The sequence below is a fragment of the Chelonia mydas genome, chromosome 5 (genome assembly GCF_015237465.2).
Source record: "Chelonia mydas isolate rCheMyd1 chromosome 5, rCheMyd1.pri.v2, whole genome shotgun sequence".
NCBI classification, from domain to species: domain Eukaryota; kingdom Metazoa; phylum Chordata; order Testudines; family Cheloniidae; genus Chelonia; species Chelonia mydas.
This window is the reverse complement of record NC_051245.2, coordinates 106,265,268-106,283,168: the sequence shown is the minus strand read 5'-3', so window position 1 is coordinate 106,283,168 and position 17,901 is coordinate 106,265,268. Positions and strand designations below refer to the sequence as shown.

The 17,901-nt window shown below is 37.6% G+C and overlaps 1 protein-coding gene across 8 annotated transcripts in view; it reads left to right on the top strand.

Moving 5' to 3' along the window:
- Positions 1-17,901, top strand: part of ZDHHC21 (zinc finger DHHC-type palmitoyltransferase 21) — a 67,862-nt gene that overhangs the window by 25,678 nt on the left and 24,283 nt on the right. For 6 of the 8 annotated variants that reach the window (XM_007053429.4, XM_027823890.3, XM_027823903.3 and 3 more), the window contains one exon: positions 8,511-8,627. In XM_007053429.4, coding sequence (XP_007053491.2) covers positions 8,511-8,627 — 117 coding nt within the window. Of the gene's footprint in view, positions 1-410; positions 534-8,510; positions 9,012-17,901 lie in introns of those variants that run through there. The other 2 variants (XR_006291068.1, XM_043547196.1) reach the window with 2 other exon arrangements.

The window sequence follows — 17,901 nt, the reverse complement described above, 5'->3', positions numbered from 1 at the left end:
AAGACTATGACACACTATTTTGGAAAATGAGATGTGAAATTCTACCTTGAGTGTTATAGTAAACTGGCTGTTTTAGGGTCATAATTACAATTTACAGGATGTAAGAGTTCTGATCCCTCCCTCCAGTATAATTGTAAGCACTATTTAGGAATCCTGAATAACCTAGGAAAGAAGATAAAATATGCTATAATAGAAAATAGTGTTTTGGGGAAAGGATATATTGAAAGGCTGCTGTCTGGCTATAGGTAAAACAGGTAGATTAATAGTCGTTTGTGTTTTCATTTTTATGCTAAGAGTGACAAATTATATTACTCTTTGGTAAACTTTTTTTTTTTATTAGAGATATCTGGCTTGTTTATCTGACTGTCTGTGGTTTTGTTCTCTATTCTATCCTATCTTCTTCTATCCAGGTTATTATATTGAGCTCATCACCATGATATCTGAGAGACTTCCAGAATTGAAAATAAACAAGCAGACTAGCAGTGTCATGTGAGGTTTCCTCTTCATCCCTCCCCCAGAGGGAAAAGTCATGTGTATGTGTTTTACTTTCTTCTGTTGGCATATTAATTTTTATATATATTATGTGTTAACAGGAAAGTGAGATCAAAGAAGTGAGATTCCATTTTGATTGTAAATTTGTCAGGCTTGTTCTCATTCTAAGTACCTATATGAGTAAATCTCAGAGCCTGGGGCCAGTTCTTCTGAAAGCTCTGTCTCCCACACATGATACTGAAAGTACAATTGGAGTAGCTGAGGATAGTCCTGATCCCCAAAGGATAAAGTTGCTTTTTTAGGAATCCTCAACCCAGAGCACGCAAAGCCTTAAAAATAAGGACCTAAACTTGCGAGTGACAGTGGCCAAATAAGTGTGCAGACAAGACAAGAATTAAAAATCTTTTGGCTAAGTGGCTGCAACTTTATTGAACCTTTAACTTTGAAAAGATATCGCCTACAGGCTTTGAGCTGTCACCAGCTTTCCCTCCTTTGCTCAAAGTCATGAGCATCATAGCCTTGCCTATGTCTATCAAGCCTGCATTTTTCTAAGACCTGATGTATGGGTAGGCAGTCAACCCACTGCATGTAGCAACCACCAGGCCTTGTGCCAGTCCACAGGCCTCATTACAAATCCAAGGCTGATGCGGAATTTGCACAAAAAAGGCATTATCTCAACCCCTGACCTCTATAGGGTTGGGAGCACTATCTACCTGATTCAATCCCCATTCATTTTTCTCTCTATAAAGGGGAATCTGATCCATGCTGCTAGGGCCAATTTACAAGTTGTAATCGTAAAAATCATCAACAAATTAAGTGTACTGTTCAACTGCAAGGATTTGCCAATAGCAGGGTCTCATACAATTGCTTTCAAGTTGCGAGGTGCTGCATCCCCAGGAGCTGGGACTGTAGCACCCTGCCTTATCACAGTTGGCAATACAGACAGAGTAACGAGAAATAGATACCCCATGGAAACAATAATTATCATAGAAATAGAGGGTAGGGTTGTATGAAAGGCAAAGTAAAAAGAGGCCTGCTTCTCACCCATGCTGACCTTGCATGGGTGACCTTTAGCTGCTTGCCATTTAACCCCAGTGCCTCCCTGACCCTGTAAGCTTGTCTGGACAATAAGAGGCCATCCTGCTTAGTGTGGTGATCTGTAGGAAGCTAATGAAGTAAACAGCCTTGCTAACCAGTGTTGTTGTGGAAGCGTGCTCCGGCATTCTGCACCTCTGAGTTATTTTCAGAGTTGATATTTTGATGTTGGAATAAATTGCATTGCAGTAATCTGGTTGGGAGATAATGAGTGCGTGTAGATTGAAGCCAAGTCATCATCTACAAGGATGGGACACTGTCTCCTAGCCAATTAAAGATGTTAGAATTCATTTGGTGCAGATGCAGCTAGGTGAGACTCCAATTCTAAGCCATAGTGTCAAAACTGCACCCCCAAACTGCAGAATGTTTTCACAATATATGGACGTCAGTCTTTGCCTAGTGTAGACAACATTTCAGTGGACAGCCTTCTGTGTGTGTCTGTGTCTGTGTCTGTGTCTGTGTCTACCAGCATAATCTCGTCATCCAGTTTTTCCTCATCCATGTGCTGATCTTGCCCAGATGCTGGGATAATTGGGAGATGATGAAGATATGGTAGGTTGTGAATGACAGAATTGTGTTCAGTGGATATTGTTGGCAGTTGAAATCTTACAAATCTTACAATCTCCAAACACCTGCATGTAAATATCAATTAGATCAAAGGAGAGATTATAGTTCTGTGCTTCTTCAAGGCAAGGGTTTGATAGCAGAAGCACTGTTGCCAATCATTAACTCTGAGTACAACCCTTGAGGAAGGATTCTGTGTGTGTGTTTTTTTTTGTCTGGACCCCTACTGCCACTCTAAGGTGGGATAAAAGTGTTCTCTGGTAGATAGAGGTCCAAGAGTATGAGAGATTTCCATGGGTAAAGCAGAAACATAGTTTCTGTTTTTGTTTCTGTTCTTAATCCCAGTTTGAAATCTGAATGAGAAGGATCTAGTTATTGCCTGTAGACAGATGTTTGGAGTCAGTTTTTAGCTAGCTTTGAAACAAACATTTACTCAGGGAAGAGCTATTTGATAGTCGGTGGTGGCTGGCAAGATCTGATGCATCAGGGAACATTTCTTTTTAGGGACTGACAGACTAGAGTATGTTCGATGTATTTTATTTTTTTCTTTGAGTTGCTGGCAGTCTCGGTCAAAAGCGTTTCTGTTGCTCTAGACTCCCCATCTAAGAGGGGCAAGACAAAGGTATAATTTGCAGGTCTCTCTCAGTATATCTGGGACTTCCTTAGTGAGCCTGGGCTGAATTGGGGAAAGGAACTGGCCATATCCTTGACACTGTGTGTCATGTGTGGCTAGTCTCCTTCCCCAGATGTGGATGATCTTGGAAAAGGATGAAAACTGTTTTGCAGTGAATGATGCTGGATTCTGCTGTGGATTTCAAGCATGCGTGTTTGAATCTGTTCACCACCCTGAATGGTTCTTTTCAGAATGTCTTTGGCAACTGTTATTAAGATGGAGAAGGAATATCTCTTGGCCTGTAATACACTTCAGCATAAGCCTACAGACATTTGTTCTGTCAGTCTTTCAGCCCAAGTTTCTTGCCACTGCTTCGCAGGTTTGTCCATATTTTTGTACAAGGAATCCGAGAACCATAGGAATCTGTGTGGTGATGGGGAGGAACAGGCTGTTGGGGAGCCACTGTGTTAATGTGATAATGACTTACAAGCTATGAAACTCCATGATCTATTTGTGAAGCATTGTCCTTGAGCATGTTATGGAATGTGATTGGGTAAGTGAACCTTTGGGGTCAAATTGTGGTTGCATGGCACTCGTGTTGCATAGAGGCAAGGAGAGTCCTGACCACTGCTTGAATGAGGTGAAGATCTGTCCAAAATTGATTAGACTTTATTTTAACCAGTATTGGTTGCTTTAATTTTTGAATAGCTTTAAACTGGCAATTTTGTAATCTTGGCTAGTTTTGTTTGGAAAAATTGCTACTTCATACTTACTGCAAAGAAATAATAAAATAAATTGGGGGAATCTACGTATCTAAAATCCTAACTACATTATTAATACTTTAGATTATTTAATCTGAATTTTAAAGTGTAGGCTTTCTTTTTTCCCTTTATATTGTTGTTTTTCTGTTTCCAGGAAGGGCAGAGAAACTAAACTGTTATTTTTACTGTTAAAGCCAGATTTGCAAAGGGTTCCAATGTTGGCAGACACAAGTGGGGTTCTGTGCAGGAATATGGGTCTGCCCATGTGGATCCCTTTGCAAATTTAAGGCCCTAAATCAGTTTCTCTCAGTTGTATAGTACCTAGAATGATGGATCTTTGTTGGATCTCTTGAGAACAGTGATGGCTAGTAAAAAGAAGCTAGTAGAGCTAATCCCCTCTACTTTGTGGCAGATACCTTTCTTCTTTCTCTTCAGTAGAAAGAGTAACAAGGAGAGGAAAGCTGGGAAGATTCTAGCATTTTTAGTGGCATATCATAGGTCTTGTCTTCAATAGAGAAAAAAGTGTGTTCTTACTGCATTTTAGCGAACACAGGGTAATTAACATGAGTTAAAAACAAGGCATTTTGTAGTTTTAACACTTTAGCCATTCGAGGCGCTAACATATGTAAACTGCAAACTGCCTTGTCTTCATTAGGATTTTAACCACGTTCGCTAACCACATCGCAAGAACATGTGTTTTTCCTACTGATCACAAGGCCTATGGGTACGTCTACACAGGGACCCTGGAGTGGTGGGAGAGTCCCAGCTTGGGTTCCAACCTGAGCCTGGAAGTCTACACAGCAATGAAACAGTCCTACAGCCCAAGCCCCAGGAGCCTGAGCCTCCTGGCATGAGCCAGCTGCGGGTTTTTCTTTGCTGTGTAGACATACCCTGAGGTAGAGAGAGTGATGAACTGGCCAGCCTGTGACTTGGAGGCAGTGGGTAGGGGCCTGAGAACAACAAGAAAAGAGGGAATAAGAAGCCTCTGACAGGGTAGGGGTGTGTGTGTGTATATGGGTGTGTGTGTATATATATATGTGTGTGTGTATATATATATATATAAATAAATAAAAGGAAGAGTGGGGGACATGGGGCTTTTGCAATGAGCAGTATGTGAAATGTGGGGCTTGTCACTAAACCAAAGAGATGGGAGGGTAAGGAACAGAGTGAAAGAGGTTGCCTGCTTATTTTCAATAGTAGTGGAGCAATGGTAGGAGTTACAGCAGAGAGGCGATCTTGTGGGAGGGAATTCCCAGTTTGTTTAGTTGGTTAATTTTATTTGGGATGAGAAATGATTTTGTGTGGGTGGGATCAGAAATATTTTTGCGGGGCATGGAACTTCCAGCCTCAGTCCCACCATTTAGTTTGTGCTCTTGTCACCACTGTTGGGTACTAATGTAACATAAATAATAAAAAGTTCTTTCTAGTTCTTAATCTCACAAACAGCACTGGAATTCTTCAGTTATAAACCCTGGAAGAACATGTCTGTCTTAAGTGTCAGCATTAGGAAATAAACTTGAAATTATGTTTAGTTTGATTTAAATCACCAATTTTAATCATGATTAAAATTAGCAATCAGGAAACCTTGATTTAAATAATTAATTTTTTGTATGTGTACTTTTTAGTTATTTTCCTAAAGAAAAATTGATTATCAGGGTGATATAACCATTAAAACATGTATTTTGCAATTAAAGATAAACTTTATACTAAATTTGGTGCAACTTTTTTCTAAACAGGAGGATACACTGTATCTGTGTGATTTATTTAAGCAATTATATAGCTTATACATTTATTCAGCTTGCTGATATTTATATTTTTATTATGTTAGAAAATAGTGAATGACACATTTCTGATTTACTAGATTAATGTTTTACTGTTGATTTGTGTCAAGGTACATTTGGATGGAAATTGGAATTCAGTGAAAAATGTACAAAAATAGCATTTTAAAATTGTTAGTTAAACAAAACCGAGTATTGAGAATATTTGCAAGAAAATGCGCTGGAGATAGTGCTTGTTCCATTAGTTCTTTTAGTGCTTGTAATTTAACTCTGTCATTGCATATTTCTCTTTTTAAGTTCCTTCCAAATTTCAACAGTGTCAACAATAAAACAGCTGTTTCCTTGCATTTTGTTCAAGGCTGCAGAACTAGGCTTCAGGGTACTCGGCATGTGTTCAACATTTCTCTTAAGACCAATGTTGAGAACTTTGGCTGTGACAGGGACATCTATTTTTTCATGATTTTGTTCACGAACTGTCATCAGATTAGGCCAGTTCTTGATATAGTGGTCAAAACAGTCCACTATTGAGTTCCATCGCACGTCTTGTGGGAGAGTTAACTTGGTTCCTTCCACTTTTTTCAGAGCAGCTGCTGCAAGCGTGGTTGTTATGGAAGTATTTTGCAATTTCAACAACATTAACCTTTATTTCTGGAACTCTGAAGTCTTTGGCTAGGAGATGCATCAAATGAGCACTGCAGCCATATGTTGTTAGCTTGGATCTCTCTCCTAAATTATTTCTTCTAATCTTGGATACATTTGCAGCATTGTCTGTGACCAAGCTGCATACTAGACATTTGAATTTTTTTTCACAGTTTGTTATAGCTTTTATTGCTACTTTTTGTAAGTATTCTGCTGTGTGTGTGCATTTTCTGATGTATCAATTGTTTCTGTAAGGAAGACATTCCCTTCTTCTGTTGTCATACAAGCACATACAACAGGATCATTTTGGACATTGCTCCACTCAGGTTAACACTTTATCCAGCAATTTGTCTGTGACATCTGCTCTGTTGGGTGGACTGTATCCTGGTCTTAATAATTGAACCATGTTAATGAAGTGTGGGTTCTCAATCGTACAGAAAGGAGAGTTTGTTGTATAAATAAACCAGGCAATTTTTTCATCAATTACCTCTTTTTGTAATCTGCTAGTTGTTGTTATCACAAATTTATCTATGGTTGTTTCTGGATGATGGAGATTTTTTTTTTCTTTTTGCTACAGGCGATATACTGTAGCTATGTGACATACATGATGTGACTGAAACACTATCATTGGCAGATAACTCTGAAACTATAGAAAATGATGGTGATCTTGAAGGTGGATAGTCTTCAGAATCCTGTATGTTGAGATTCTCCTAAACAAAATAAGTCAATGCAATTATTTAATTATTATTACCATACTGCTCATTTAGTATTACTCATTGCATTCACTGGCAGTACTACTTTAAAGGTGAAATTGTAAAAGGAAGATCTGCCTATTTCATCTATTTATTTTTTTATCACAACTTCATCTAAAATGATAGTACTGTAGAGTAACAACTATATTTTTTGCTCAAACATGAGAATTCAAGAATAGTCCAGAAGGAAGACAGGCAGTCATTAAGAAAGAAGTATGAAATAAAAAAGTTTAACAACCTGAAGATCCTGCATGTTCAGACATGTTTCTTTCATCATCTTCAACGCAGCTTCCTCCTGAGAAGGAACACTTCTCATGATGTTGTTTTATTCAGGCGACCAGGCCTTGCATTTCTTTGTTGCACTGTTTGCATTTTGCACGCACACCTGTCTTACCAACAGGTAGAGGAACTTCATTAAAATATTCCCAGACTGGGTCTCTTTTATGGCCTGCTGCCATTATAGGTTTTCCCTTCTAGTGAGAGAACGGTATGGTAGATCTCAAATCAATGAAGGCTACACTCAGAAAGACCTCAAGTCTTCTGGAATCTGCTGCTCAAAGAGTTTCACTTTTGTTTCTGCTGCCTATCCTTCCCTTCTCACATTTATCTCCAGACTTCTTCTCCTTGTCCAGATCTATTCCGCCCCCAACGATCTTCTATTCATTGAACTTTTTGAAACTTTGCACTTTTAGAGAGAGGTAAGGGATTGACTCTGTGTACACAAATTTGCAGAGGGACAATAGGGTTGAGGTTGGTTACTTCTCACCCCGTATTTTATTTATTTATTTAAAAACATTTTTGCTGTTAACAAGCATGTTATCTCTGGAGTCACAAATCTACAGTTTGAGAACTGCAAAACTAAGCATCTCTGATGGTATCTTCTAGACTGAGCACTGAGTCCCATTGGGTACATAGAAAAATTAACCTAAATAATCTGTACAGAAGCCCCTGGAACCCCATAAAATTGAGTCCCTAATCCATGAACTATTGGAACTCATTTACAAAATTTTTCTTAAACATTACATGAATATATTGTCTCATACTATAGAATTAGAATTTATAATCCCTATTTCATGATGAGATATCTTTGAGCTATAATGTATCTTAATTAAAACTATCTTTTTTAATCAAAATGCATTTTATCAAAAAAATTTGATTTAAATAAAAAAATCTGTTTTTTTTTTATTTTTTTGAAAAAAAAATCATTGTTTTTTATCCACCCTGAAATAAATGGTATTCTATTATTGTTTAACAGCACGATTAATCATGATTATTTTTTTAATTGCTTGACAGCCCTAACTCTATATTTTTATTTTATTACAGTGCCATCTTTGAGTCAAGCTCTAAGTGTTTTTTTTTTTTTAAGAAGTGTTATTAAAATAATGTAATAGACTATGGCTAGAGCCAAGATACGGAAGCCTTATAGCAGAGAAAGTTTCCTTGTGAAGACAAGTGCGTACAGAATAGCATGTGGCATGCTTTGCTGCGGAAAAGCCAGGAATAAACTGGCAGGGCTTACTATACTACCAAACCTTAAATAGTGGATTGAGTTTTTTGAAAATCTAGCACACCTTTTTGTATGTCTGAATGTATAAATAGAAAACACATATTTTATAGGTTTTGAGTTTTTAGCATTTATGCATTGAAAAAATACCACTGAGCTCATATAAATGCATTGCTTTAGTCATAAATGTCTATCTTATTATTATCATAAATGAATCACTTCTTATCTAATGTTATTGCTTTGTTCAGGAATCATTTTCTTCATGTAATTTTTGAAAACTAAACAGTCTTTTCTGTTTCCCTTTGTTCATAGGATCTCTTTGTATTTAGACATGAACTTGCCTTGCTAAGAATATCGACCTTCATGGGCATAATAATGTTAGGTGGAATAAGTGGACTCTTTTACACTCAGCTCGTGGGTATTTTCACTGTAAGTATTTCGTTGTTTGATTTTTCAGATAGTTTATCAGTGTATTGTAACTCAATTATATATTTGCATACTGTCAGGCAGTGTGGACCATATATAAAATCAATAAAAATATATGAACAGAGGAACTGTTGTATTAGTAGTCCATCTTTGTCTGGCAGTACTCTGTAGGAGGGGAAAGTGTAAGAAAACTTTGAGTTTTCCGTAGTGGAACAGTTATGGAATAACCAACCCATAGGGGAAATATTTTCCTTATTTCCATCAGTTAGTGAATGGCTTTTGCCCTGTTAAGAGTTTATATCATTAATTTTTTCCTATGTAGTGTAACAGTGGATCTATAATGCAATAAAAGGTATGCAAATGTGTTACCCTTTTTAAAATTTTACAGTATTTTGGCCTCAATTACACTTTGAGGCTATGAGTTAATTATACATTCTGGGTAGAAGAAGCTTTTATTAAATGTTTAATAAAAGCATATATTTTGAAGTTTTCTATTGTTAAGTTTGCAGAAGCTTGGTTTCTTATTATTAGCAGATATTTTGTGTTCATGTTCATTCAAGTTGGAAAATTTCCTTTTTGCTGTACCTTGTTCTTTCATACCCAAGTCCACTTTGTTGTTTAGTTTGCCCCCTTCATTCCACTGCGTGAAATCAGATTGTAAGGTCTTTTGAGCAAAGAGTTGGTGTGTTCTAAGCTGTACTGTGGAGTGCCTCGCATGCTATTGGGCAGTGTTGTAGAATAATGAATACTTGTAAACTGAGCAAATGTGATATGAAATCGATAAAACGCAAATTTATTTTTAAAGAGCTGTTTTAATAAATTAAGGGTAAAAGTCCTGATAGGAGTTGTAGTTAGCAAGAGGCAATCATTAAGCCAGGAAATTCAGAGCTGAGGCTAAATTTAAAAGAAACCCAAACATCTGAAAGAACGGGAAGTCACAGTTTAAGGTATTTATGCTACATTAGCATCTGCCCCCTGGAGAGCTCTCTTGTGATTTACAGAGATGCACAAGAGTGGGTGTAAGTGGGATTGGCTAGAGCAGAGGCCTTTGGAGAGTGGTGAAGCAGAACAGGCAGAATTCCTGCCCTTTTTCCAAGGCTCTGTGCTGGATCCTCTGTGCAAATTGTGACTAGATGAGTTCAGCAAACTAAAGTTTCACTCTTCTTTCCCTTTTTTTAGAAGGGATGCTGAAATCAGGTTTACAAAGGAAACTGAGTTACAAACTTAAATAATTCTAACCTGCTCCATAATCCAAACAAACTAGCACCTCTGCATAATACAATCTGCTAAAAAAAAGCTCAATCATCGTCCTATAACTTTATAGAAACCAAAGCCAATAGTCCGTGTTGGTTGTTGAGAAGGGATAATGCAAGTATGCTGAAATGATTAATTTTAACTTCATCTAAATAAGATTCAATTAATTTTTACTGCCAACCCTGCAGACTCATCATGGGATCTGTAATGTAGCAGGATTCTTACCTTCTTGTTTATCACCAGAAATAAAGAATCAGGCCCTCAAACTAAACCCCTGCAACTTCATTGTCTTTATAGATTACGCCCACAGTGATTCCGTGCAACTGCATTCTCTTTAATAGGTTTGCAAGGTGTAAGTGATTGGAACTTAATAAGCAGTCTTGTTAATGAGGCACAAATGGAATATAATTCATAGCTCTCTTAGCTATGCCAGTTCTACAAGGCTAACAGGAGTAAAAACAACTGAACATGTATTTTTGTCAATACACTGAGAAGAGAAATTCTGAATGAATACAATGGGCAGATGAATGAGGTGGCACTTTTTTATACTGCTCTTCATTGTGGATTGAGCTAAATATTATCTTAACTAGAACTTGTTTAAAAAGCAGTAAACATTTCACAATTAAGAAAATTGGTTTTACAAAATTAGATGGATTTATACAAAAATTTTAAAAAATGACCAGCTCTAGTCATAAGAGAAAGTTACAAGCCATTACAAAGTATTGTATTTGATCTTCAGGTGCATGTGAGTGTCATTACTGAACACCTGAAGGAGGGAGATGGATGGGGAAAGAGGTGGCTTTCTGCCTCCTCCCTGTTATCCTTTCTCAAAATCCTGGAGTTAGGCAGGAGCTGTTTTTTCAGCTCCTAATGCAAGTTAGAACAGCATTAGTCCAAGATTGCCAGAGCACAACTCTGACCATTGGCAGCCATCTGCCTGAAGCGATCGGCCACTTCTCTTTCATTCATTTTTATATATTTTATTTATATATATAAAAAAACACACACACACACACACACACACACACACACACACACACACACACACACACACACACACACACACACACACACACACACACACACACGGAAAATCCCATCTTCCCATGGTTGGTGGAAGGTAACAGGATAATCGCTTCAGCAGGATCCTCTGATGTCATAGTGGGAGGCCAGTAAAAGCGGATTATCTGTGACCCAGATAAAATAATTAGAAATTACTTGGACACTTACACATAACGGATCTACTAATCTCATTTCCAAAGTTAAAAAAGATCTGTCTCGCAACATAACACTACCAGATGTTTCAATTGAACTGCATCCTTTGCGGAGACTAATCTGAACCCTAATTTTAAAGGATTACCTTTGATTGTTTTTATTTAAAATACCAAACGGGATGTGTTTTCATTTTTCCGTATGTTCTTACAAATGATTAATATAGAATTAAAGGATTTTTGTTCAGTTTTTCAGCACAGCCCAGCAATTTCATGTCTTTCTATATTACATAATATAGCAGTATTACACAGATGATATGTTGTTTTCCATGCTAGCTATTTAATATTTCTCCAGTCATTGAGTTACATATTGGATAGATTACCGTAGTTCTGATAAATATTGTGTGGTCTCTGCTAAATGTTGATGCTTATATTATCATAAATTTAATGGGCGGTGACTTTAGTAATTTGATTAATGCTGCCAGGCTTTCCTGTTAATTAATTCTTTAAACAGTGTACAGTGATATGCCAATATCATTGGATATCAATACTGTGTGGATGGGGTAGAGATGTTTTCTCTTTATTTACTCTGGGAAGGGCTGGAAGAGAAAATATTTTAGCACCTGGTGTTGAGTAGCTTGGTCTGTTGTTCTTTGTGATGCCTTGACCATCCATCTAACCTCTTGTCCTTTATAAGCATTTTAATGTGATCATTTAGGTTAACTACTGTATTGTGTTTCAGAGTTACAGCCGTGTTAGTCTGTATTCGCAAAAAGAAAAGGAGTACTTGTGGCACCTTAGAGACTAACCAATTTATCTGAGCATAAGTTTTCGTGAGCTACAGTTCACTTCATCAGATGCATACTGTGGAAAATGTAGAAGATCTTTTTATACACACAAAGCATGAAAAAATACCTCCCCCCACCCCACTCACCTGCTGGTAATAGCTTATCTAAAGTGACCACTCTCCTTACAATGTGTATGATAATCAAGGTGGGCCATTTCCAGCACAAATCCAGGGTTTAACAAGAATGTCTGGGGGGGGGGAGAGGGTAGGAAAAAACATGGGGAAATAGGTTACCTTGCATAATGACTAAGCCACTCCCAGTCTCTATTCAAGCCCAAGTTCATTGTATCCAATTTGCAAATGAATTCCAATTCAGCAGTCTCTCGTTGGAGTCTGGATATGACTTTTTTTGTTGTAATATCGCAACTTTCATGTCTGTAATCGCGTGACCAGAGAGATTGAAGTGTTCTCCGACTGGTTTATGAATGTTATAATTCTTGACATCTGATTTGTGTCCATTTATTCTTTTACGTAGAGACTGTCCAGTTTGACCAATGTACATGGCAGAGGGGCATTGCTGGCACATGATGGCATATATCACATTGGTGGATGTGCAGGTGAACGAGCCTCTGATAGTGTGGCTGATGTTATTAGGCCCTGTGATGGTGTCCCCTGAATAGATATGTGGGCACAGTTGGCAACGGGCTTTGTTGCAAGGATAGGTTCCTGGGTTAGTGGTTCTGTTGTGTGGTATGTGGTTGCTGGTGAGTATTTGCTTGAGGTTGGGGGGCTGTCTGTAGGCAAGGATTGGCCTGTCTCCCAAGATTTGTGAGAGTGTTGGGTCATCCTTCAGGATAGGTTGTAGATCCTTAATAATGCGTTGGAGGGGTTTTAGTTGGGGGCTGAAGGTGACGGCTAATGGCGTTCTGTTATTTTCTTTGTTAGGCGTGTCCTGTAGTAGGTGATTTCTGGGAACTCTTCTGGCTCTATCAATCTGTTTCTTCACTTCTGCAGGTGGGTATCGTAGTTGTAAGAATGCTTGATAGAGATCTTGTAGGTGTTTGTCTCTGTCTGAGGGGTTGGAGCAAATGCGGTTGTATCGCAGAGCTTGGCTGTAGACAATGGATCGTGTGGTGTGGTCAGGGTGAAAGCTGGAGGCATGTAGGTAGGAATAGCGGTCAGTAGGTTTCCGGTATAGGGTGGTGTTTATGTGACCATCGTTTATTAGCACTGTAGTGTCCAGGAAGTGGATCTCTTGTGTGGACTGGACCAGGCTGAGATTGATGGTGGGATGGAAATTGTTGAAATCATGGGGGAATTCCTCAAGGGCTTCTTTTCCATGGGTCCAGATGATGAAGATGTCATCAATATAGCGCAAGTAGAGTAGGGGCGTTAGGGGACGAGAGCTGAGGAAGCGTTGTTCGAAGTCAGCCATAAAAATGTTGGCATACTATGGGGCCATGCGGGTACCCATAGCAGTGCCGCTGATTTGAAGGTATACATTGTCCCCAAATGTAAAATAGTTATGGGTAAGGACAAAGTCACAAAGTTCAGCCACCAGGTTAGCCGTGACATTATCGGGGATAGTGTTCTTGATGGCTTGTAGTCCATCTTTGTGTGGAATGTTGGTGTAGAGGGCTTCTACATCCATAGTGGCCAGGATGGTGTTATCAGGAAGATCACCGATGGGTTGTAGTTTCCTCAGGAAGTCAGTGGTGTCTCGAAGGTAGCTGGGAGTGCTGGTAGCATAGGGCCTGAGGAGGGAGTCTACATAACCAGACAATCCTGCTGTCAGGGTGCCAATGCCTGAGATGATAGGGCGCCCAGGATTTCCAGGTTTATGGATCTTGGGTAGTAGATAGAATATCCCAGGTCGGGGTTCCAGGGGTGTGTCTGTGCGGATTTGATCTTGTGCTTTTTCAGGGAGTTTCTTGAGCAAATGCTGTAGTTTCTTTTGGTAACTCTCAGTGGGATCAGAGGGTGATGGCTTGTAGAAAGTGGTGTTGGAGAGCTGCCGAGCAGCCTCTTGTTCATATTCCGACCTATTCATGATGACGCCAGCACCTCCTTTGTCAGCCTTTTTGATTATGATGTCAGAGTTGTTTCTGAGGCTATGGATGGCATTGGAGAGTGGGTTTGTGAGGGGGGGGGAGAGAAAACCTGGATTTGTGCTGGAAATGGCCCAACTTGATTATCATACACATGGTAAGGAGAGTGGTCACTTTAGATAAGCTATTACCAGCAGGAGAGTGGGGTGGGGGGAGGTATTTTTTCATGCTTTGTGTGTATAAAAAGATCTTCTACACTTTCCACAGTATGCATCCGATGAAGTGAGCTGTAGCTCACAAAAGCTTATGCTCAAATAAATTGGTCAGTCTCTAAGGTGCCACAAGTACTCCTTTTCTTTTTACTGTATTGTGTGTTGTTACAGTTCATCTCCTTTTCATCACCAAGTGGAAAATGGCTTTCAGCACCTGCTTTTTGTTGTTAGTTGTAAACAGTGAACTCCTGAAAATAACTTGTAAATTCTTATATATCAGTATTTGACCTTTTTTGACAAACACTTGCCTTGACAAATTAAGAGGGACATTGTTCATTTCATTAGATTTGTTTTTCTTTTAAAAAGAGGATAACTTGTGTTTATGTTCCTTATTTTTCCTGTGTGTTTTTGTTTGATTGTTTTAATTCCCATTACTTAGGGAAATGAAGAAAAAGTTGAATTTATCCAAATGAATTTTGTGTAATATTGTTGTCCCCTTGGGGGATTTTACTTGTCCCCTTGGGGAATCTCAGTTTTTATTTAGGAGATTAATATTTTATTTAACAATGCATGGTAATTGAAAATTTTAAACTGAAAAACATACAAGAAAAGAAAAGAAATTTAGATCAGCAGATAAAATCCCTGCATTTTTGTTGTATAAACAGTGACTCAGATACTCATTCTCAATGATGAAGTATATAAAGAATACTACATTTACATAATTAACTATTCTGGAAATAAGGAATAAATATATTCAAAATACTTAATTGCAGTTTTGCTATTCTTTCCCCACTTTGCAATTTTAATCCACTACTTTTTCATGTACGTCACACATTTTCTTATGCTATCATCAATACACAAATGATATAACTCTGATCTAAAATGCTTTTTGTCTCAATAATTAAGTATCTTATCATTACAAATATTTGCAGTCATATGTTTAATCAGATAATCTATTAAATACTGTTTTGATTAGTCAAATAATGAGGGCTTTACCTATTTTTCAGACACACCAGAAATGTAATCAAAGAACTATAAATCCTTGTAATTAAGTTTACCAAAGCAACAATCAGGGCCAGAGCTGGAAATCAGTATTTTAAGGCAATCGCCTGTACCTGGACAGAATAAAACAGAAAATGATCATGGTATTTTGTGTGTGTGTACTGCAAAAATAGAAAATTATTAGAAAATGTATTCAGGCAACATTCTGTCCATCTGTCTCTCCCTTACTCTTATTCCTCTCTCACCCCCACCCACTCCCCCCAGTTTTCTGCCTTCTCTACCCCCATCCAAATATAGGTAAATCTACCCTTAGAAAGCTGCATAAAGTTCTGGAAATTAAACTGTAGAAAGCAATTATACACAGTCCTTGAATGGAGGTTAGTAGACTAGATCATCTAAGAGGTCTTTTCGATTTCTAAATTATTACTCTATTACCTGCTAAACCCTTTATTTTATTTTTTCTAGAAATGTGGTCTATATTTATTTCATATAGTTAACATCCTACTCTATCTTTGAAGCATTTTGTCTTCCAGGTAATTTCAAAAACACAACTTTATTTAAAAATTATGATTGAAACCATCCAGTCCTTTTTATGACATGGTCTAAAGCATAAGGAGTAAATTTGTTTTACACCCTGCATCTTCACAAATTTACTTATGAAAAATAATCAGAGCCCCACCTGTCTCACCAGGTATCTTTTTTTGTTTATCCCAACATAAACTTCAAAATGAGTAGTAAATATTTTTATTTAAATAAGTAACATACAGTATTACTAAAGGGAATTGATGGCATTATTTTTGAAAGTATAATTTGCAGTTGTAACAAATTCTGCATATTAGAATATTGTAAAAAACTTCTTATCCTCTTCATGGAAATAAACACAGAAATTAAAATAATCCCGTTAGGCAATTGCGGTAAGAAATCGTTTTTGTATCTAAGATACTTAAATGCTTTTCTGAATGGAAGCGTAAATAAAACTGAGATACTGAAATAGGCAACCATAATAATAAGGCAAAGTGTGACCTCTTATAAAGTTCAGGATTTTTATTAGAATATTTAATTTTCTGTCAAATTATACATCAGATCATTTAGCTAGCAGCTTCTTGGGGAGAAAGGAGAGTAGTCAGATTTGATTTGCTAAACCTTGTTCTCTGAACGTTCCTTGTGGTGGTAATGATGAGGACTAAGGGAAATGGTAAATTTCATAGTGTGATCTAATTATGCATATATCTGCCTCTAAAACACCACAAACTTGGAAATAGATTGGACAGTCGCTCTTGATCCTTTCATATTATTCCCTCTCCAGTTATCATGAGTTCCAAAATTGTTGTCAGATGCTTTCTTTTCATCACATCACTTTTTTAGGTATCTGACAAATTGGGCAGAAAATACATAATCTGCCAAAAAATCTGCTTAGCCAGATTCATCAAGGCACTGATGAGAATTTGGGTTATTTCCCCAGAGGTAGCATAATGCAACTTTCTTTTTAATCTCTCACACAGAGAAATCTTTTTAATCAAAGAAAGATAGAAGGGGAAATAGAACAACTAAACTGAACCCAGATTATTCAAATAATTTCCAGGCTAGATTTACAAACAAACAAACCCTAATCACGTACATTTAATCACATCAAAATTCTAGATTAAAAATAATTTTTAAAAAAGTTGGCCAAAAGTAAAATCATAATGAGACTGATAACCTATATACAGTATAGCCAGCCTTGTTGTCTGGGCAAACAGTAAATAGAAACGTTAATTTAAAAATATTTAGCATTCCTTATGAAATGTTGGTATTTGATACTTCACAAGGGCTCACCTGTCATTTCCATATGCACAGTGAAAGGATGGTAGACAGATGAAAGAAATAAAAGACTGATGTTTTGTTCAAGTACTAAGGTACAGCAGTATGCTCTCTTGTATTCTGAGATAACAGCTATGGCTGCAAGTTCAGAAGGGCCACTAAGGTTTTTTTCCTCTTTCTTCTTAATTGCTCTCTCCTTCTACATTGCAATGCACTGAAAGGTTGGAAACGATGCACTGTGCAGATATGACCGTATGCTTGCGTTCATTATAATTCAGGTATTAAGTAGAGCTCTATTGATTAGACATCACTTCTGCTAGCCACAAGAAAGTAATTGAACAAGAGATTTCTGCTCCATGCTTCAGAGTTAGTCCTGAGAATTACAAATTGGTGTTTGTCGATTGGAAAACTCAAATCTACGGTCTAAGCAAAGGGAAAATATTCTTTCAATATGTTTGTTCCATCATAAGTTAGTTCACGATGATTCCATCTTCTAGCACAATTTGTTGTTTGGTGCACATTATCTTTTCTTTTAATGCTTTTCTTCAAGTAGTCAGTTATGTTAATTTAAAAAGTATCTTTATGAAAGATGTATTCCTCTTAGCAGGCATTCACCCAGGTGGGGTCATTTTTTCAAGTGCTTCTTTAGATTGGTCTGCAGGATTCACTCAGCTCTCACTGATATCTCTTCATGCCTCTCATAACAGCCTTAGTCATTGCAGCATCTTCTTTTCCTTGGAGATTGCAGGCAAGCTGCTCTTTCAGACTTGTTGCCAAAATAAGAAGACAGTCAGCACCCCACCACCAGAGACCGAATGCAACACCTGTGCTGCATCCCTTGCTTCAGCTCTTAAAATTATAAGCTAACTGTAGCTTTTCTACTTATTTCCTTGAGATTTCTTTGCATTTCACACTAATCTAACCTTGAATTCTTTTGCTTGATTTAGCGATCCTTAGAACTCT